At 42.9% G+C, this 17,592-nt stretch overlaps 1 protein-coding gene across 2 annotated transcripts; it reads right to left on the bottom strand.

Moving 5' to 3' along the window:
- Positions 1-2,189: 2,189 nt before the first annotated feature.
- Positions 2,190-17,034, bottom strand: LOC136420388 (matrix metalloproteinase-19-like). Of its 2 annotated transcripts, XM_066407270.1 has the most exons (12): positions 16,619-17,034; positions 9,594-9,682; positions 8,964-9,133; positions 8,455-8,581; positions 7,899-7,987; positions 7,147-7,392; positions 6,520-6,678; positions 5,621-5,745; positions 5,458-5,503; positions 4,580-4,713; positions 3,753-3,935; positions 2,190-3,347 (listed from the first exon to the last, which is right to left on the bottom strand). In XM_066407270.1, the coding sequence occupies exons 1-12, from the start codon at positions 16,736-16,738 to the stop codon at positions 3,180-3,182; spliced, it is 1,656 nt and encodes a 551-aa protein (XP_066263367.1). In that variant the 5' UTR covers positions 16,739-17,034; the 3' UTR covers positions 2,190-3,179. The 2 variants fall into 2 exon arrangements, with proteins under 2 accessions (XP_066263367.1, XP_066263366.1); XM_066407269.1 differs by lacking the exon at positions 5,458-5,503 and having other exon boundaries at positions 5,575-5,745; positions 16,619-17,033.
- Between the last annotated feature and the right edge of the window lie 558 nt (positions 17,035-17,592).

Genomic DNA, 17,592 nt, shown 5'->3' with positions numbered 1-17,592 from the left:
AACGGAACAGTTACAAAAGACGAGATTTTCCCTCCCTCCCCACTTCTGCTTGGAGGTGTTCCACACACATGTCTATATTGCGCTACGGAGGCTGCTGACATAATGTAGTGTGTAGATGTTAGATCAGAATTAGCTCCACGCCATCGGAATGACAAACGGAGTCAGACAGAACCCTACATGCGTCAGGACCCGTCGGCCGGATTCAATTTCATCAGAGCGTCGGTCGGGCAAGAGTAACCTGATGTTAGGAATAACATCACCGGAGGGATCAAATCTCATGCGAGGGAAGTAAATAACGATGATGATAATCTTTATTGCATATTTATGGCCAGAGGGCTAAAGCACATATGATCACAATTGGTCTAAAGGGTATAAACATGGTAACACTAAGATACTAATTTACATTCTACCGCTAAATGTACTATGTATCAAAACACTACATACTATTTTTAAAGATTTGAGAAAAAGAAGAGATATAAACTGTGCATATGTATGCATACACAGCGCCTATCTGTGTACATCTTTTGATGCCGATGGTAACGAGTTTGTTTCTTTCCTTCATTATTTCTTTATTTCTTTTATTTAAAATAAATAAAACAAGTCAAAATCAATTCCAACATGAATGTCATCCAACAAAAGCTCGTAAAACCTTTCAGACGATATCTTTCGGTCATGACGTCACGGTTGCCATGGCGATCTCTATGGAGACGGCGTAATGACGTCTGCCCTCGGTCTGGAGTAATCTGAACCCTCGGTAGATTAAACGTTCCTCGCTATTAGTGCATTAGCGTTCGGAGCAGGTGATTAATCATTGCATAGATAACCGTCTGGCTTGTCTGGAAGATTTGTTGTCCCCTCTAGGCTCCAGCTGAACCACATCTCTATCTATATGTTTAATATCTACTGTACTGTTTTATATTGTATTTCATTGATTCGTATTTAGTGTTTTAGTGTTTGCATTGTATATATTTTTTGGGCCACAACATCAGCATTGCTGCCTAGTGCTCCACACTTGCTGTTGCAATTTCAATAAAGTTAAAGTCTGTCTTGTTAGGCCTAGGGAAAGAAACGTTCTGTTTCCAATTTTCCGGCCGACCCTAGCAAAAATTTATCATCCTGACCTTTGTGCGTCGACTGCTTGCAAGGTACATACAATTTTCGATCTGACATCTGAGTGATAAACATTCAAAACAGAATCCAGCTAGCCTCGTAAACTTTCTCACAGACTCCTTGTATTCCATGCTCTTTTAACAGATCGAGTCTTTGAACAGTTGATGGAAGAGCATGTAGTAAGCATGGTACTTGTACTTCTTTGTTCAATTTAGAAATACCCCATGTGTTTTTACAATGTATGTCTTTATAGTTACTATATGGTGTTAAAATACCTGTGTTCTAACGAGTTCCAGTTTTGAAGTGTTAAATCCTATTTGTTTGATCACTTCGGCCAAAATCTAAACAAACAACCAAATAACAAGCATTGTTTTCCAGGACAGTAGCCGAAAACACAACATTAATGTTCCCAAGCCCTACCTGCAGCCGCAATCATGTCGTTTCTAGCTATAGGCAGAAACAAACTGATACCTTGGATGTCGCCCTTTGGATGTTAAACCAAATCGAGTGAAGGGGTGAAAAAAATGCTGATTTTGCGATCTGGCGTTTCACGACATGTAGGGGTGATCAATAAGTTCTCGGCCTCACACAGAAATAAGGTGCAGAAGTAAAACTTCGGGGCATAATTATGTAGTATGACGTCTTTTAGCAATATCCACCGAATTTCACATTAATTTGGTCTTCACTTTCCAATCGACGTCCATCTAAAAATCAGTAGGTAAGTGGCTGGGTGTTGCCTGAAAAGTAATTATCACAATGATTTGAATTTGGGCAGACATTCATAAAAGCCTTTATACTTTAACATTATTCCCCAAAATTTGAGTTGTGGACCTTGTTTCTGGGTGAGGCCGAGGACTCATTGATCACCCCTCGTATATATAACGTTATGTTTGCTAGTTCTTGATGGCAAATTGTTCTGGATATTTCTGGATATTACAGCGGAAATACCATTTCATATTGTAACTCATTTCCTCAGCACTTTTTAGAGATAATTCTACTATGAAAGAATTTGCTTTTCACGTCTCCCTAAATGCTACTGATAAAATTCAAGCAAAGACACTGAGAATAGAGCGGAATGATTAAGTTGTATTCCTTTATTTACTTTCCAAAACTTACAAAGTTTACAAAAAGGAATGTATACAAAATAAATTACGTCCCCTACAGCTCACCAATACCCTGTGGTAGTACAAAATCAACCACTATATACAAGCTATTGAGTACAATTGAAAATGCTATACAAAAGAATATCCGAAGATGGCAAGAGTTGTAGGCTCGACTGTTTGTCTCACATAGCTTCGAGTAAAGTTTGATCCGAAACAAAAATGCGACGGACAGATATGTTCACCCCATGTTTGTGCAACAATGTATGTTAAAGCCCTTCCATTTGAAAGAAGCTGCAAAGGGTAGAACAAAAAATGGGTTGCCCTTTTACTCACAGTCTCTTAGCAAATAGTATTTGATTTCTAAGCTGATACAATTTAGAATTTGATGCCTTCTTATTGTCGCTCTTTTTCGACCGCTTGTTGCAACCTTTTCAAACAGCAGAGCCCATCTAAAAAGTTCAAAAGGGTAGAACAAAAAACGGAAGCTCTTTTACTCCCAGTCTCTTAGCAAATGATATTTGGTTTTCAAAGTAATTCAATTTAGAATTCGATGCCTTCTTTTTGTCGTTCTTTTTCGACCGCCCTTTGCAACCCTTTCAAACAGTAGAGCCATGAGGTAGTGGTATAGTGTGTTGAGACCTGTGAAGTTTTCTTTCTTGATATAAAACCTTGTCTTATTCGGATATAAATACATAAATATCAACTATTCATAAGTCTCGTTCGATCATGTTTGTTAGTTATGTAATATGAAACCATAAAATAAATATGTACTAGATTACAAACTTAACACATCTCTAGATCATGTATATTTATCACCCATCTTATTCTGCGCACAGCGCTATAATTGTGAACTAGTTTCTACATTTCAAACTGAAAATCATCGTCTAGACTATAGAAATTTTTTTAGTTCTTTACAAATAGCCAAACTGATCCCTGTCAGTAACTACATATTAACACTATCACAATCTATGGAGCCATCCGCTGGCGTCTGTTCTTACGCATGCCCCGACCCCGCGCGGTGCCTGCTGGGAGACGCTGCGCGGTGGATGATGGGAGTGCGAGCTTGTCCGGTATGGCGCGGTTTCCACAACCCATCCAGGCCAGGGCCTTGGACTTGGGGTAGCCGGGGTCGACCTATGATAGGCGGAAAGGAAGAGTTAAGATCAGAAAGAGCGTGAATTTTTCCCCGTAAGGTAACAAGTGGAACTACAGCATCTCTGACATTATGAACATGGCGTTGAGTTGTTTGAGTAACTTTTGTATTGAAAATCTTTATACAATAATGATAATAACTTTTATTGTACATCCATACAGATACAAAAGTACATATAATAATGAAACTAACCGGACTTATAATACTCAAAAAGTATCTACCATCAAGTGGACTTCATCTTCAACCTTATTGAACTTATGAACTTGACAAATTCTTTGCTCAAGAGGTGGAATTGCAGCATCTTTGACATTATTAACATGTCATTGAGTTGAGTTGTTTAAATAAAACTTGTATTGAAAATCTTCACATATAACCAGCGTGCTCACCTTCCTGGCGTTGTCGTCGTATCTCCAGTAGCTGTCTCCCTTGAAGAAGTACGTTTTCCCGTTGCGCCACTGCAGCGCCGCGTCTATCCTGTCCGGCACCCCGCCCCAGGCCTGCCGGATCCGCTTAGGGTACCCGGCGTCCACCCGGCCCGTGTACTCGTTAAACCGGTAGTAACGGTTACTCTGTGGGGGAAAGAGAAGTTGATTCTTGAACTGAAACTGCTGAAAGAGACTGGTCTCCTTTCCCTTCTACTGTACTTAAACGATATCAGGACTTAAGATTCAGATTTCCCCCTAGGGTACCCGGCGTCCACCCGGCCCGTGTATTTGTTCAACCGGTAGTAAAGTTTATTCTGGGGGGGGGGGGCAAAGAAGTGGATTCAGCCTGACTGTTCATCTGAGTTGTTTGTTGTTTGTATTGCATTCCCGGTAAACCACCTCATGGCGTAACACACCAGATTTGTACTAAGGCTAGGGTCACATTTCCAAGCCGGGGCCCGACCGGGCTGTATGAGAAAAAAAGATTAGAAAATGCATATCAAGAATATACATAGCGTATGGCAGGGAGAAATATTTGAAAAGTTTTGCGTATTTTGTTGTCTGTTATATCATAGTTTTCGTCCCTACAAGCTGCCCGGTCGGGCCCCGGCTTGGAAATGTGACCCTAGCCTAAAGAGCACAAGCTGTATATCCGCACAGATTTATTTAAAGCACTCACACCGGGAAGGACCCCTACTCATTTCGATAATTGTGGTAGGTTTCTTGTCGTGCTCGAGACGTGGCTCTCTCCTCAAACACGAAGGAAAGTTCAAGTGTCATGGCCTCACCTTGAAAATATAGATCTTGCCGTTGGCTCCCCAGACGAAGGCTGCGTTGGGGTTTTTGGGTAGACCGGTTCCCGCGATGTGCTTCGGGTAGCCGTACTCCAGCTGGTAACCATAGTAACGCCAGTAACGGTCGCCTGCAAAAAAAGTGTGACGTCAGCTTTGGTTCAGATTTGGAAAAAAAATGGTAGAGATTCTTAGGTAAAAACTTACAAATTTACATCTATGAACCTTAATCTATCAAAGTACAATGTATGACAGTCAGATGTGTTTATTTAACGTGCGTTTTTGCGACATTTAGTACGTTTTTCTAGAAGTGTACCCTCGTAGAGAGAGAGCGATTGATAGAGAAAACAAAATTAAGAAAAAAACAATCGACACATCTGCTCGGATATCAGTCGATAGAAGGACCAATAAACAAAATAGAAATTCCAGAACGATATCTCGTCTGACAGAACTGTCAATCAAACTTTGCCCTTACCCTTGAAGAAGTACATTCTACTGCTCCAGCGTGATTAGCGGTACGATCATACCGCGCTACTTTCAGGAAGGGGGTGTCGGCCTGAAATGCTACAGTACCTGAAAATACTGCCAGGGGGCCCAAATTGCCATGTTCCTTGGTTGTGCATGCGTGTTCCCACCTATAACTCAAGATCTTTTTGATGGATTTATATGAATTTTGGGTAGTTACTGTCGGTTTTTGCTACCTAGGCAGTATTTTCAGCATTACAGCAACAAAACCATCGGTGCTTACCCTTGAAGGAGTTCATACTACTAGCTGCTCCGCCCCCATCGTGAGTACGCGGCGGACTGAATGCCACACCTATAACTTACAATAGGAGGACAATATCTCGTCTGACAGAACTGTCAATCAAACTTACCCTTGAAGAAGTACATCCTGCTGCTCCAGCGTGAGTACGCGGTCGCCTGGATGCCACACCTATAACTTACAATAGGAGGACAATATCTCGTCTGACAGAACTGTCAATCAAACTTACCCTTGAAGAAGTACATTCTGCTGCTCCAGCGTGAGTACGCGGCGGCCTGGATCCCGCGGGGCAGCTTGGGCCACAGCTCGCGGGTCGGCTTGGGGTAGCCGCGCTCCACGCCGTAGTCGTTAATCCGCCACATGTACTTGTCTTTGAACGCGTACGTCAAGCCGTCCGGGGCTGGAATATTAGATATCGTATATTAACATCGGTATCTACGACATGATTGAAGGTGTGATATGCCGTAGGGCGGTTATACCAGCTATACAGATACAGATGATATTTAGGCTTTCACATATACTAGATTACGTAGCAAGCAGCTAAGGTGTTTAATGCATATCATGAGGTCAGAGGCACATGTGCTTGTCTTTGAACGCGTACGTCAAACCGTCCGGGGCTGGAATATTAGATATTATATAGATATTAGCAATAGTAACTCAACGGTACACGTTGCCATACCACCTTTTGTCGCGCAATAAGGTTTCTATTCTATGTCTATGTTAACATCGTTATATCATGTTGTAATCGTTACTGTATGTATTGTTATTTTGATGTTGTATTGTAAGATGATAAGAAGTCCAGAAAGACTAGTGATGTGCCTTAGGGCACACCGCTAATGGATTTTCTTTAATAAAGTCAAAGTTATCTACGACATGATATTTAGCCTTCTACCTGTACTAGGTGTCGTAATGAAAGGCTATAAAGTTGCATGATATTAGTTCAGAGGTAACCATTTAAACGTCTTTAAACGCGAACTAGAAGTTGAAATACAGAATGATACTAAAATGTGCAATGTAAGCTGGTAAGTTAGTGCGGGAGTCATCATTCAACTGATCGTTTTTTGTAAAATTTTCATTTCATGCTCTATCAATTTCTGAAATCGTAGGCGCTACGTCATTCTTTGTACAAAATGGTGAGTTGCAGTTCATATCATGGTCAGCAGGTGGCGCTTACCCATCGAGATGGCTCCGAAGTCAGACGAGCAGGTGTCGGGCACTTCGGGTTTGGGCTTAGGGGGTTCGGGTCTAACCGGGGGCTCGGGTCTAACCGGTGGTTCGGGCCGTGGGGGCTCGGGCCTTACGGGTGGCTGTGGCCTCGATACGTCTGGCATACCTGGGGAAACAACGAATGTTAAGACTTAAGTTATGAATGATGTAAAGCAGAATACGTCTAAGAGATAAAACAAACCTGCTTAAATGATATTCAAAGGGTGGTCTTCCGGCAATTAAGAAGCTTACTTTGTAGCCTCAATGCACAGTCTAATTATTTTTGTTTATGAGGAGGTTTCTCCTGATGATTTTTCTTTTTTGTGCCTATTAATTGTGAATGAAATAAGATAGAATAGCTGAGTCAGCTTGTATGATACAGATTTCACCGTGCCCTAAGTTCGAATGTACAAGGCATGGCTTTGAAAAAAATGTTACAGTTAGATCCAAAAAGCAAAGATTTCCAAAAATGTACACTCTTCTCTGTTGGCAGGGCTTTCACACATATAAAAGCTGCCAAGAATCCAAGCAAGATATTTAGTCACAAACCAACTAAATACTGTGAAACCTCATTGACAGAAGTGGATATACTCACCATACAGCTGCTGAATGCCGCGTGTATCGTCCACGGGAAGCTTGAAGTCGGGGTCGTACCCCTGGTAGAACGGCGCCATGAGCGCCCCTGGGTACGAGGAGTGGGCCAGACCTAGGGCGTGGCCGATCTCGTGCGCAGTGACGATGAACAGGTTGGTTCCCTGGTAAGTCCCGTCCGTCCACTGTTCGTCATCGTCGAAGTGAGTTCGGCCGTCCTCGGGGTAAAAGGCGTGGGCGAGGGTACCGCCTGTAGTACAAGTGCGACACAGAAAACAACATGAAATTCACCTCAAGTTTTAACTTTCTGAAAAGCTATACTTCTTCCCTAGCCTTGTATAACTTGTATCGACGGTTGGGTGGACGCAAGCTTAGGATATTTCTTTCACTGGTTGCGGCTTAAAGGACAGAACATATCACGTAGCGAACTGCTTCTTAAGCGCTGCGACTTTTGCTTATTTAGTCATCCCTAACCAGCAGTGTGTGAGTATACATTGAAGACACATAGGCATAGCGGTTCTAGTGCTGTTTGACTGATGTTCACGTCCTTCAAGCACTCCACGACTTAGGGGGATAGGATGTTGGTTATTCTTCCATTATAGTATCATTGTTATCATCATTGCTAAGTTTATTGTTCTTCATATGTGGCAATGCTAGAATAACGTAAGCAAATTGAGTGTAGTGCGACATTTTTTTTGTCTATGTCCAAAAGCAGATAAAGAAATGTATGAGTTGTAAACGTGAGTTGTTTCTCACCTCTACCGTCGAACGGGTAGCCGTCTCTGTGGTCGAACCGCGAGAACTGGATGTTGATGTCCGCGTTAGAACTGGTCGTCTCCCGGAACCTGAGGGGGAAATGTATCCAGACTTAGCGAGAAAACACATGGATTAAAGAATACAAAATATAAGCTAATGGCTACATAGATTTAGAAATCTGACCACAGTCAAGTACATGTATATGTGTAGATCCTTGGGTCGTTAAAGGCATTATCATTGACTCAAAGCTGCTAGAAATCTCTCAGATAAAAACACGATGTTTTATTTTGTGGTGCACAAGCGTTAAGTATTTTCCAGTAAAACCATGGAAATACATTTGAGTTCGACCATCATTACCTCCGTGACACGGGAGGTATTGCTTTTATAGTGTGCCGTACAAATTTCCACATGCTAGTTATGCAGTTTCACTTTGACAAGGTAGACTTTTGATACAAGAGAATATGCTATAATCTTATAGTCACAATCTACATTTCTTCGCAACCTCTTTAGATTTAAGAAGTACGGTGTAAGCTGGCAAGGTCAAGTTTATCCTCACCTGAGCGGTGTGACGTCACTCCACACCTGAAAGCCCCGCCTGATGGCCTCCCTGACCTGGGAAGGTGAAAGGTCAGGCGTGTAGTTCCATATCCGGTAGGTCAGGTCATTCTTCTTCCAACGGTAGTCTAAAGGAAAGTAGAAAATGTGATATTTGTGAAACATGAAAACGGACAATGCCTCACAAACCTCTCTTGAAAAATGTTTCTGTGAAATAGTGTCTCGTCACAACGGTCACATCAACAAAAACGCACAACAATGTTCAGTCAGATGCAACGGTAAGTATTTCATAAAAGTACGAAAAAGTTGAAAGACCAAAAGTACCAAATATTAGCAGATTCTTCGAAAGTCCTTTTGAAAACTGAGCTTTTCTTTCGCGCATTCTCAGATCAGATAAGTGGTGTGGTGTCCAAGAAATACCATCCACAAAATTAAGGTTAGTTGGCCATGGAAAACCTACACCTAATCGCAATGTCTAAAAGTTGTGGTGTTTGGAAGAACATTTTTTACCTCCTGCGAAAGCGTATCTCTTGCTCCTGGTGACCTGTAGCCCCGTGTCTCTGCGCAGGCGCTCTGACGGCGTGACGTCACGGACACCACAGCGAGGCTTCCTCATCATCTCGACGGTCCTGTCGTCCAACAGACCGGTCTCAGGGAGCTGCGCGAACCTCTGGAAGTCTCTGGAATTGAGAAATTTAAAGTTAGAATGATCTTGAAACTGGGTGGTCACTGTATTAGACATTCCGAAATCCCTGCATACCATCTCGTTCTGTGTGAGCCTACTACTAAAGGAAAAGGAGGTAGGGGTAGACCCAGAGTCACCTACTTAGACAATCTACGTAGTGATACAAACTTACAAGATACTAATGAACTATTAAGGGCCATGGAGGATAAAGTGCAGTGGAGGAAGCTCTCTGGATTGGTTCGAGCGCAAACTGTCAGAAAATGATAATACAACAAGTAAACTTAACTAAGTGCTCAGAAGTACCAATCTAAAACGTCTTACTTATAACAACTGATTTCAAGTAACAAGATATATGAAACAATAATGTAACATAATATAGCATAGCATATAAACAATGGAATAACGTCAGAAAAGAAAGGACTAGACCGGCACGTCATGTTGGCACGGAGACTTACTTGACTGCCTGGTTGAGGCTGCCCTGCCGTATGCTGGACAGTCTACCGTCTGCTGGCTTCTCCACGTACCCAAACTGCACCAGGTAACTCTGGGAACGAGAACAAAAATCAGCGTCAACGACAATGAATCGTACTATAGCAAACATGCGTCAATCATTGTCATCAGTATACAAATGTGTTTCTGTGATGTTCTTCTTTTACTGTAACGTTCGATCAAAACAAAGCAAAGCGATGATGCATAGAAATGATAGAACACACACACAAACAGACAAACACACACATATATACAGACATACGGACACACCTGCACACACACACAGGCACACACACAAACAAACACACACATACATACCTACATACAGACAGACGCACACACACATGTGCACACACACACACACACTCAGACGAACGCAAAACATAATTCTCGGCGAAGGTAACGAGATAAAAAGTTAAAGAAAAAACCTGCCTATCTACCTACCAAATATGAAGACACAAACACACACACGCGCGCGCGCGCACGCGCACATAAACAGGTATCAGAAAAATCGAGACACGTTACAAAATGTTTAAATCTTCCCTCCTGACGTCTACTTGAACATTGCACCGTCACCAAAACACCGCGTTATTTACACACAGTTGACCGTGAGTAACCCCTGCTCACTCACGCACTTAATGTCACCCATTGTCGTGTTCTTTATCTGATAATCTTTTCTGTTTCCGGTATATGTTGACATGATATAAATCTTGTCCGTAGTTATCGCTCAGGTATAAACACAGGTACATGTATGTGGTCATGGCGGAAGGTCTGAGTTCAGACGACAGGAATGCCATTCTTTTTCAACGTCGTTAATTTTTTTAAAGAATCAGTCTGTTGACTTTGAATCAGGGGTACGCTTGAAGTTGACACAAAAAGTGACGACGGGGTAAGACAAGCGGAAAATGGGCCAGCATGACAGAAATGCCATTTTTTTTCTTCAAAGTCGTTAAAGGTTTTAAGAGTCGGTCTTCTGAGTGTAGGTTACCGTGAGTCCATTGAATGATTTGAAATACTACACCTGTATTTTTTTAAGAGTCAGTCTGCTGACTGTGAATCAGGGTTCCAGTGAAGTTGACAGAAAAAGTAACGAACGGTCGCCATCACAGAGATTACAAAATAAGTGAAAAACAAGCCTAGGCTTTAGACGACAAGCATGCAATATTTCAAAGTCCCTAAAATTCTAGGTCAGTTGAAACACGCCTATCCTTGGTATGGGCGAAACGCAGTGTAGGAAAGATTTTGTTTAAGTTCCGCTGTCAGAAGACACTCTAACATAGAATATAAGGTCTGTAAAGAATATCTTGTTTTATAAAATAAAAACTCAAACACCTGAAGGCGACGTCATGTCTTGAAGGATAGCGCTTAGACGTCAGAAGACACGCGTCAGACTTGAGTAATTTCTTAAGTAGGTCAAGCAGTGTCTACTTGAGACGAATCAGTTCCTGTTCTCGATTATGTCTTTTAAGAAATGACGTTTCCTTCATGCTCTAGTGTTTTTCACTTCACTCAAAAATACAAACATTCCGTGACGTCACTTGTAGGGTACATTGCCCGACGTGTCACGGGCATGTGTAAACACTTCCGGTCCTTATTGTTCACCTGTGTTTACCTGTGCTACCTGTCGTCTAGACGAACAGGTGAGACTGTGACGTAACGCTCAGGTATGACACGGACGAAAACATCACCCAAAAATATCCTCGGAAGTGCGAACAATGAGGAAATTCTACAAAGCCATAGCGATGTCAGGAATGTGAAGAATGTTTATTATTTGTCATGATCACTGGGCTAACCGACGAATTGTCCTGATGATATAACACAACAAGTCTGTGTTTTAAGTGCGAGCTGTGTGAAAACAACGGATATAGGCTTGGGCCGTTTCGTGTCTAATCTAGTCATTCCCGGCTACCTTAATTCTTAATAGCGGTAAGTATGGTACTCTTCTTAAACACAGCCAAGGTGTTGTCCTCGAGTAGGGGACCGATAGCCCCCCCCCCCTCCCTTTAGGGTTGTAACCCCATAATAAGTACCTGTAACACCGGTACCGACGGCTAGGCCTTGTTTCCGGACAACCGGCATGTAAACATTGTATACAGAAGATATATGGCGTTCTGAGAAAGATAGGCTTCTTATTGTGTCATAGTAGAAGTAGGCATTTCCCGTGCGTGTGTACGGGCACTTAGGAACAAAGGGTACATACTTGACTTATCGGTTCTAAGTGTCACTGTCTTTAGTAAATAGTAAGGGGCAAGTTTTCATACCTACTAAGTAGTACGTGATGCTAGATAACTTTGTGTACATCATACTATGGAATTATGCGATTTGTCTGGGATCAACAATGTTCTCATAGTTTTTGATATCATGAGTATGCCTTTGGTGAATTATAAGGTCTCATACCAACCCCACAGTAAGTTACATGTACCAGAAAAGTTCGTGTCAAGTATGCCATATCTGTACAGTCTACACTCACTTAGGATTCGGAGCATTAGATACATACTTTACCGATAAGGTTCAACAATGGTCGGTGACACATACTTGACTTATCGGGTACAGGTATGTGTTTTGTAAACAAACCGGGGAAAATTATTCATACCGACACACAGTACGTAATACAAGAGATACAAACTTGACTTATCGATAAGCTTCAACAATAGACAGGGACGCATACTTGACTTATCGCCGATACAGGTGTGTATTTTGTAAACAAACAGGGGGAATTGTTCATACCGACACACAGTACGTAATACAAGGGGAGTATACTAAGGAACAATGGATACATACTTGACTTATCGGTAAGGATCAACAGATGACAACAGAAGCTGTTACAAGGATGGCTTTAAAAGTTTAGTAAACAATGAAAATTCTCATGCCGACCTACAGTAGGTAATGCAAGAAAAGTTCGTAAAGCATTTTTGCACCGTTTACTAAATCTTCGGCAACTTGATGCGATTTTGATAAGCTCATTTGCGCTACAATACTGACAGCGTCTTTGTTGCCCTAGTGGATGACTAAATGTATGTAAACATTCTGTTTCAGAACCGGAATTGGGTTGGAGAATTTTGAGGTCAGGCAAAAGTGCTGCGTCCTTCCTAACCGGAATTCAGGAATAGCTAAAATAGAACAACATGGGTTTGTGGGTAATTAGCACGCCTAAGGGCTTCCTGTGGTGTCAAGTGGACCAGTGACGTCATGAGTGCTCAGAAAATATTGCCTGATCTTGAAACAGGTTTACACCTACGATATGTCTTTTGCGAGTCTTTTTACCGTGTTGTTATTTCCTTACATTAGGCGTTTAAACATTTTCTCCATTCGGATTGCCATACGACTCGACCCAATACATTTATTTCAAGACGCCCAACTCTCAACGACAGCCTTGACTTTTAAGATAGCAAAAAGAACACATGTCTATTGTGTGCGTCAAGAACTAATAAAGATATCGATTACCTGGCAAATCAAGAAAAAGACACGATAAACTTTGAAGAAAGAATGCTAAGCCACGGAAGGCCATTGTTCTTAATCCCCAGAAAAGTAGGAGATCCCCTGGATTATAATTGACAGGTGTCTGTCTTATCTGTACACGATGGGGTGTTTTCTAAGATGTCCTGTCTGAAGTAACATGGCGGCGTTGCCGTGGCAACGTATGTGGGACGACCTGCGTCAGCCCTGTCGTCTGACAGGTGGCTTGTTTGCAGATTTTGGCGCCAAAAGATCAACAACCCGTCAGGTATGTCGTCTAGGGAAGACGGTGTAATGTTTTCCCAAGGAGATGATGCGTTTAAGAGTCCGTGTTTCCGAATCTATTTTGGGAAATTAAGACACGCCTGAAAATCACCGTGGCTAGTTTTAGATTGAGCTATCACAACGGGAGAGACGACAAGACAGTTTCGTGATCGCTTTGACGAAACTACATGTATTTGGGTTTTGTACATTTCTGTAGTCCTAAACGACGCTACATCGTCCGGATCAAAGTTCAACTGTTCACAATAAAAGGATGGGCAAACAAAGGCCGACTGGGGTTTAAGCGAGAACAGCTTAGGTAATCTTTTTTTCTCAACTTTAACCGGCGAGCTTTGTGTGACCAACCGTGCCGTACGGCCACTGAGCATAATCTAGCCTTGATAGCAAGCAAGTGCCTCAGTATAGCTACACTATCAAGCATATTTTAGCTTCTATACACGAATGTCTGGAAGTAATAGACACGATTGTAGGGAGATGCCCCCCAACCAACGCCTTGCTACAAGTTTTAGCATAAACCACACACGAGCTCTTCTGAATGAGGATGTGTATCACAGCTATCAACACGCTGGGTGACCCAAAGCTTGCCGACAACACGCGTATAAACACACGCTAAACATCTCACTCACACTTAATCCTCATTGAACTGTTCTAAAGACTGCCTCTGATGTAAGGTCGCGTTTCATGCCACCCGGATTGAACGTACTGTGGTGTGAACGTTTTTCAATAGCGGGGTCTTGAAAGTGTCAAGTAGTGTACTACTTAGCTCTTTTTTTAAATGCTATGACTGATACCCCAGTGTTCAGGAAAAGGGAAACGACTGTGTGCTAAATTCGCCGCGAAATGAAGCGAAAAAGAGAGAGAATGAGAGAAAATAAGAAAGAAAGAGGGAAAGAAAGAAGTTGATGGTCTCTATATTTTCAGAACACTAAGCACAGAACCTTTAGCCAGCCCTGTTTGACATGTGTAACAAAAGCTCGTTATAAAAGGGCTACTTAAATGCTGACAAGTTTGCCGATCCTTTGATAAAGCTACATGTGTCTTTCCCGTTTAAAATACCCTTAACCCGCTCTGCAGTGGTCTTAATTGCCAGCGACACACAGATAGATGAGAAAGTAGCTTAAACTCAAATCAAGTACAGTCGGCCTTTGTAGTCAATGTTTAGTTGAATGAACAGCAGATTACTACAGAAAAACGCTACTGTCGGCAGGTCAACTTAATGACGTCTTAATACTGATCCTTGGTCGAAAGAAGAGCGTTTATCTTTTACATTTGGCCGCCTTTGAAGATATTTGTGGAACAAATTATCCAGGTACTCTAACGTAAACTTTGCCATTTTGTCATTTCTTTAACTATCCGCACTACCGGTTCAGAGATAGACTCTGATCTAAATTTAAACACGTGATTTCTTCATATATTCAATAGCCCTGAAGTCTTTTCATTGACGATGCTTGTGTTTGAATGAAGCTAGGGCGCGTAGAAAGCTATAGAACGGCAGGATTGTAAAAGCAGATTTGTGACTGTATTCATGGAGGGATTTGCAACAGATTTAGCGACTGTAAGTTAGGAATCCGCCAGTCCAGAATAGCTACACATGTACATGACTAGACAGAATGTCATTCGTTTCGGCTTGCGGAAAATTGTAGGTTATTTTTAGGTACTTCCCTGGGGCGGCTTGCACGCACCCAAAATGTCGTGACTTTCACACAGATCTCTTTCTTTCTAGTGAAAAATTCTTCTATAGGGTGACTGGATAAAAGAAGGGAGGGGGTTAACCACAAGAGGGAAGAGGCCTTTGGCCAGGTCGTGTTATCAAACTAACGGCTAAAGTTCGCTTCCTCCCGCTTGATCAAATCAGATATAGCTGGTCTAATCTCCACCAGAGACTGATCTGATACTAGTCGATCTAGTGTCCGGGTGCAAGAGATTGCTAATCTCGAGTAAAGAATTCGTTCGAGGTTGCTCAGTGGGTCTTCTGTTGCCTTATCTGCGTTTCTATGTGTCCTGCGTGAACGGAGATATTTCTTAAGTGCCAATCTCTCTCTCTCCCTCCCAAACGCTGTCTCTTTTTCTTTCTTTCTTTCTTTCTTTCTCTCTCACTCTCTCTTTCTCTCTCTCTCCCTCTCTCTCTCTCTCTCTCTCTCTCTCCCTCTCTCTCTCTCTCTCTCTCTCTCTCTCTCTCTCTCTCTCTCTCTCTCTCTCTCTCTCTTTACACAAAAAGTAGTTCACCACAAGAGGAACGTAGAAACAGAACAAAAACACAAAACAGGCCACAAGAGATCCACAAAATACAGCCCCAATTTATCTGTTTATAGATTGCCCCCGTCCTGTAGTAGCCTTATCTCTGTCCGTAGCCTGCGGGCAAGGACTGGACCACAGCCCGAGTTATTGTCCTCGTGTGGACTTTGTCACAACTCCCGTCTCTGTGTTCTCTCGAACAGACTTTGCTACAGCTCGCGGCTCTGTGTTCTTTCGAACAGACTTTGTTACAACTCCCGGCTCTGTGTTCTCTCTAACTCACTCTGATTGGGACAAACAGGTCAGGAACTTCACATCAGGATGCGGTCAATCGGCGGAGGAAAGAAATCGAAATTCGTTTGTTTGTCGCTACATTTTCAGCGCACTTTTCTGTACCGGTAATCTTTTCCGCGGGCGTCTTTCTGTCCGTAATAAAGGGTTTCCTGACAGGTCCATTCTACAGAATCTTCACGTTATTCAAATGTTGTGTTTTGTCCGCATATTTCACATGCTTACAGGATAAAGGTAATGAGTGGTTACGGTTACATTCAAGCGCTTAACTTGTACTGGTTCTGTTATGGGTAAATATAACCGCATTCTCTACCTAAGCTACAAGTCTTGTATCCTAGCCACTGGTTATCCTTACCTTTACGAAAGACTCTGTTCCCACACTCTGTCTTGGAGGATGTCGAAACAAGTGCAGAAGGCCTCTCGGACCCCAGAAAAACTGCACGAGATGACGTAGGATACCAAGAAAGCTTCACATACACAAACAACTGTCCCTAACCGCTGTATGTCTTAGCTGTACCGTCCAAAACGACTACCACACCGACAAAAGGACCATGGTGTTTGTAAACTCCAAGCAGATGTTAGGTAGAACATTGTAACGTTTTCTAACCGGCCGACTTTTCTGATAGTCCGGTAAACCAGCGCCTGATCAGATGATTTCACGATTTGCTACACCTAACGTCTGCTTGGAGTTTAGATGTGGGTTAGATGCGAAGCATTCAGTACTCACCAGTGGATCGTCCTCTTGACTGAAGTTGGTGACCCTGTCGGTGACGGGCGCCGCTTTCCCGCCATCTCTCGTCAGAACCGCGACTAGAACTAAAACTACCCAACTCGCCAGCTTGGCCATCTTCCCTCTCTGTTTACCACGCTCTCCGCAAGTCTAAAGTTCACCTCTCCGACCGCAGCACTAATTTGCTTACTGAAAAGTAACTTCTGTCAAAGTAAGCCGGTGGTTGTGTCTCTGCCCTCTGCGACCTTCTCGGCTCTCCACAAATAAACTGATCAAGTCTACGAGAAGCGCCACTTTTATATCTTAATGCGAGTCATTAAGAGGAACTCCCGCCCTAATAAGGAATGCGGAGACAGTTGTTGTCAGAATAATTGACCGGTAAGTTTGCGTAGGCCATCTCGTCATTGTTTGGTTATCTGGCCGTGTGACGTCGAGGGCACAAACCGCCAACCCGGCACCTGACCCAGGCGGCGTCACTTCCGCTTCCGGTCATCGGTCGACTCACACAAGGTTGTTTTGTTTGCTGAAGGTTTTTTGGGGTCTGACTTTATGGAGCAGGTATTTTTCCCGCTAGGCCAGCGGAAGGACCGAGGCGTCTGGTGGACTATTCCAGGACGAGCCGACGTGAAAGACTAATCTCTGACGGCGGCAAGGACTAGCCTGAGTGCCAGCCTCTTTAGCTTTCGTCCGCTCCCCACGATCCACTACTAGTGGGGGACGGACGAAGGCTAAAAAGGCTGGCACTCAGGCTAGGAAAATACCTTATCCAACTGACAAAAAGAGTTTCATAGCCACCGGTAGCTATGAAAACTTATTTGCCACCGTCAGATCTGCCTGGAGAGCCCTGTCGTCGGACCGCGCTGAACAAATAGGACACAAAGCCGGTGTTTGCTAAGTGTGTATCATTACCCCCACTTCGCTGTAAGGGGTGATTTACTACAAATCAAGCCTGGTGTGACTTCGCTTAGCAA

This window comes from Branchiostoma lanceolatum, chromosome 15 (genome assembly GCF_035083965.1).
Source record: "Branchiostoma lanceolatum isolate klBraLanc5 chromosome 15, klBraLanc5.hap2, whole genome shotgun sequence".
In the NCBI taxonomy this organism is placed as follows: domain Eukaryota; kingdom Metazoa; phylum Chordata; class Leptocardii; order Amphioxiformes; family Branchiostomatidae; genus Branchiostoma; species Branchiostoma lanceolatum.
The sequence above is the reverse complement of the archived record's forward strand: the minus strand, read 5'-3'. Positions and strand labels throughout refer to the sequence as shown.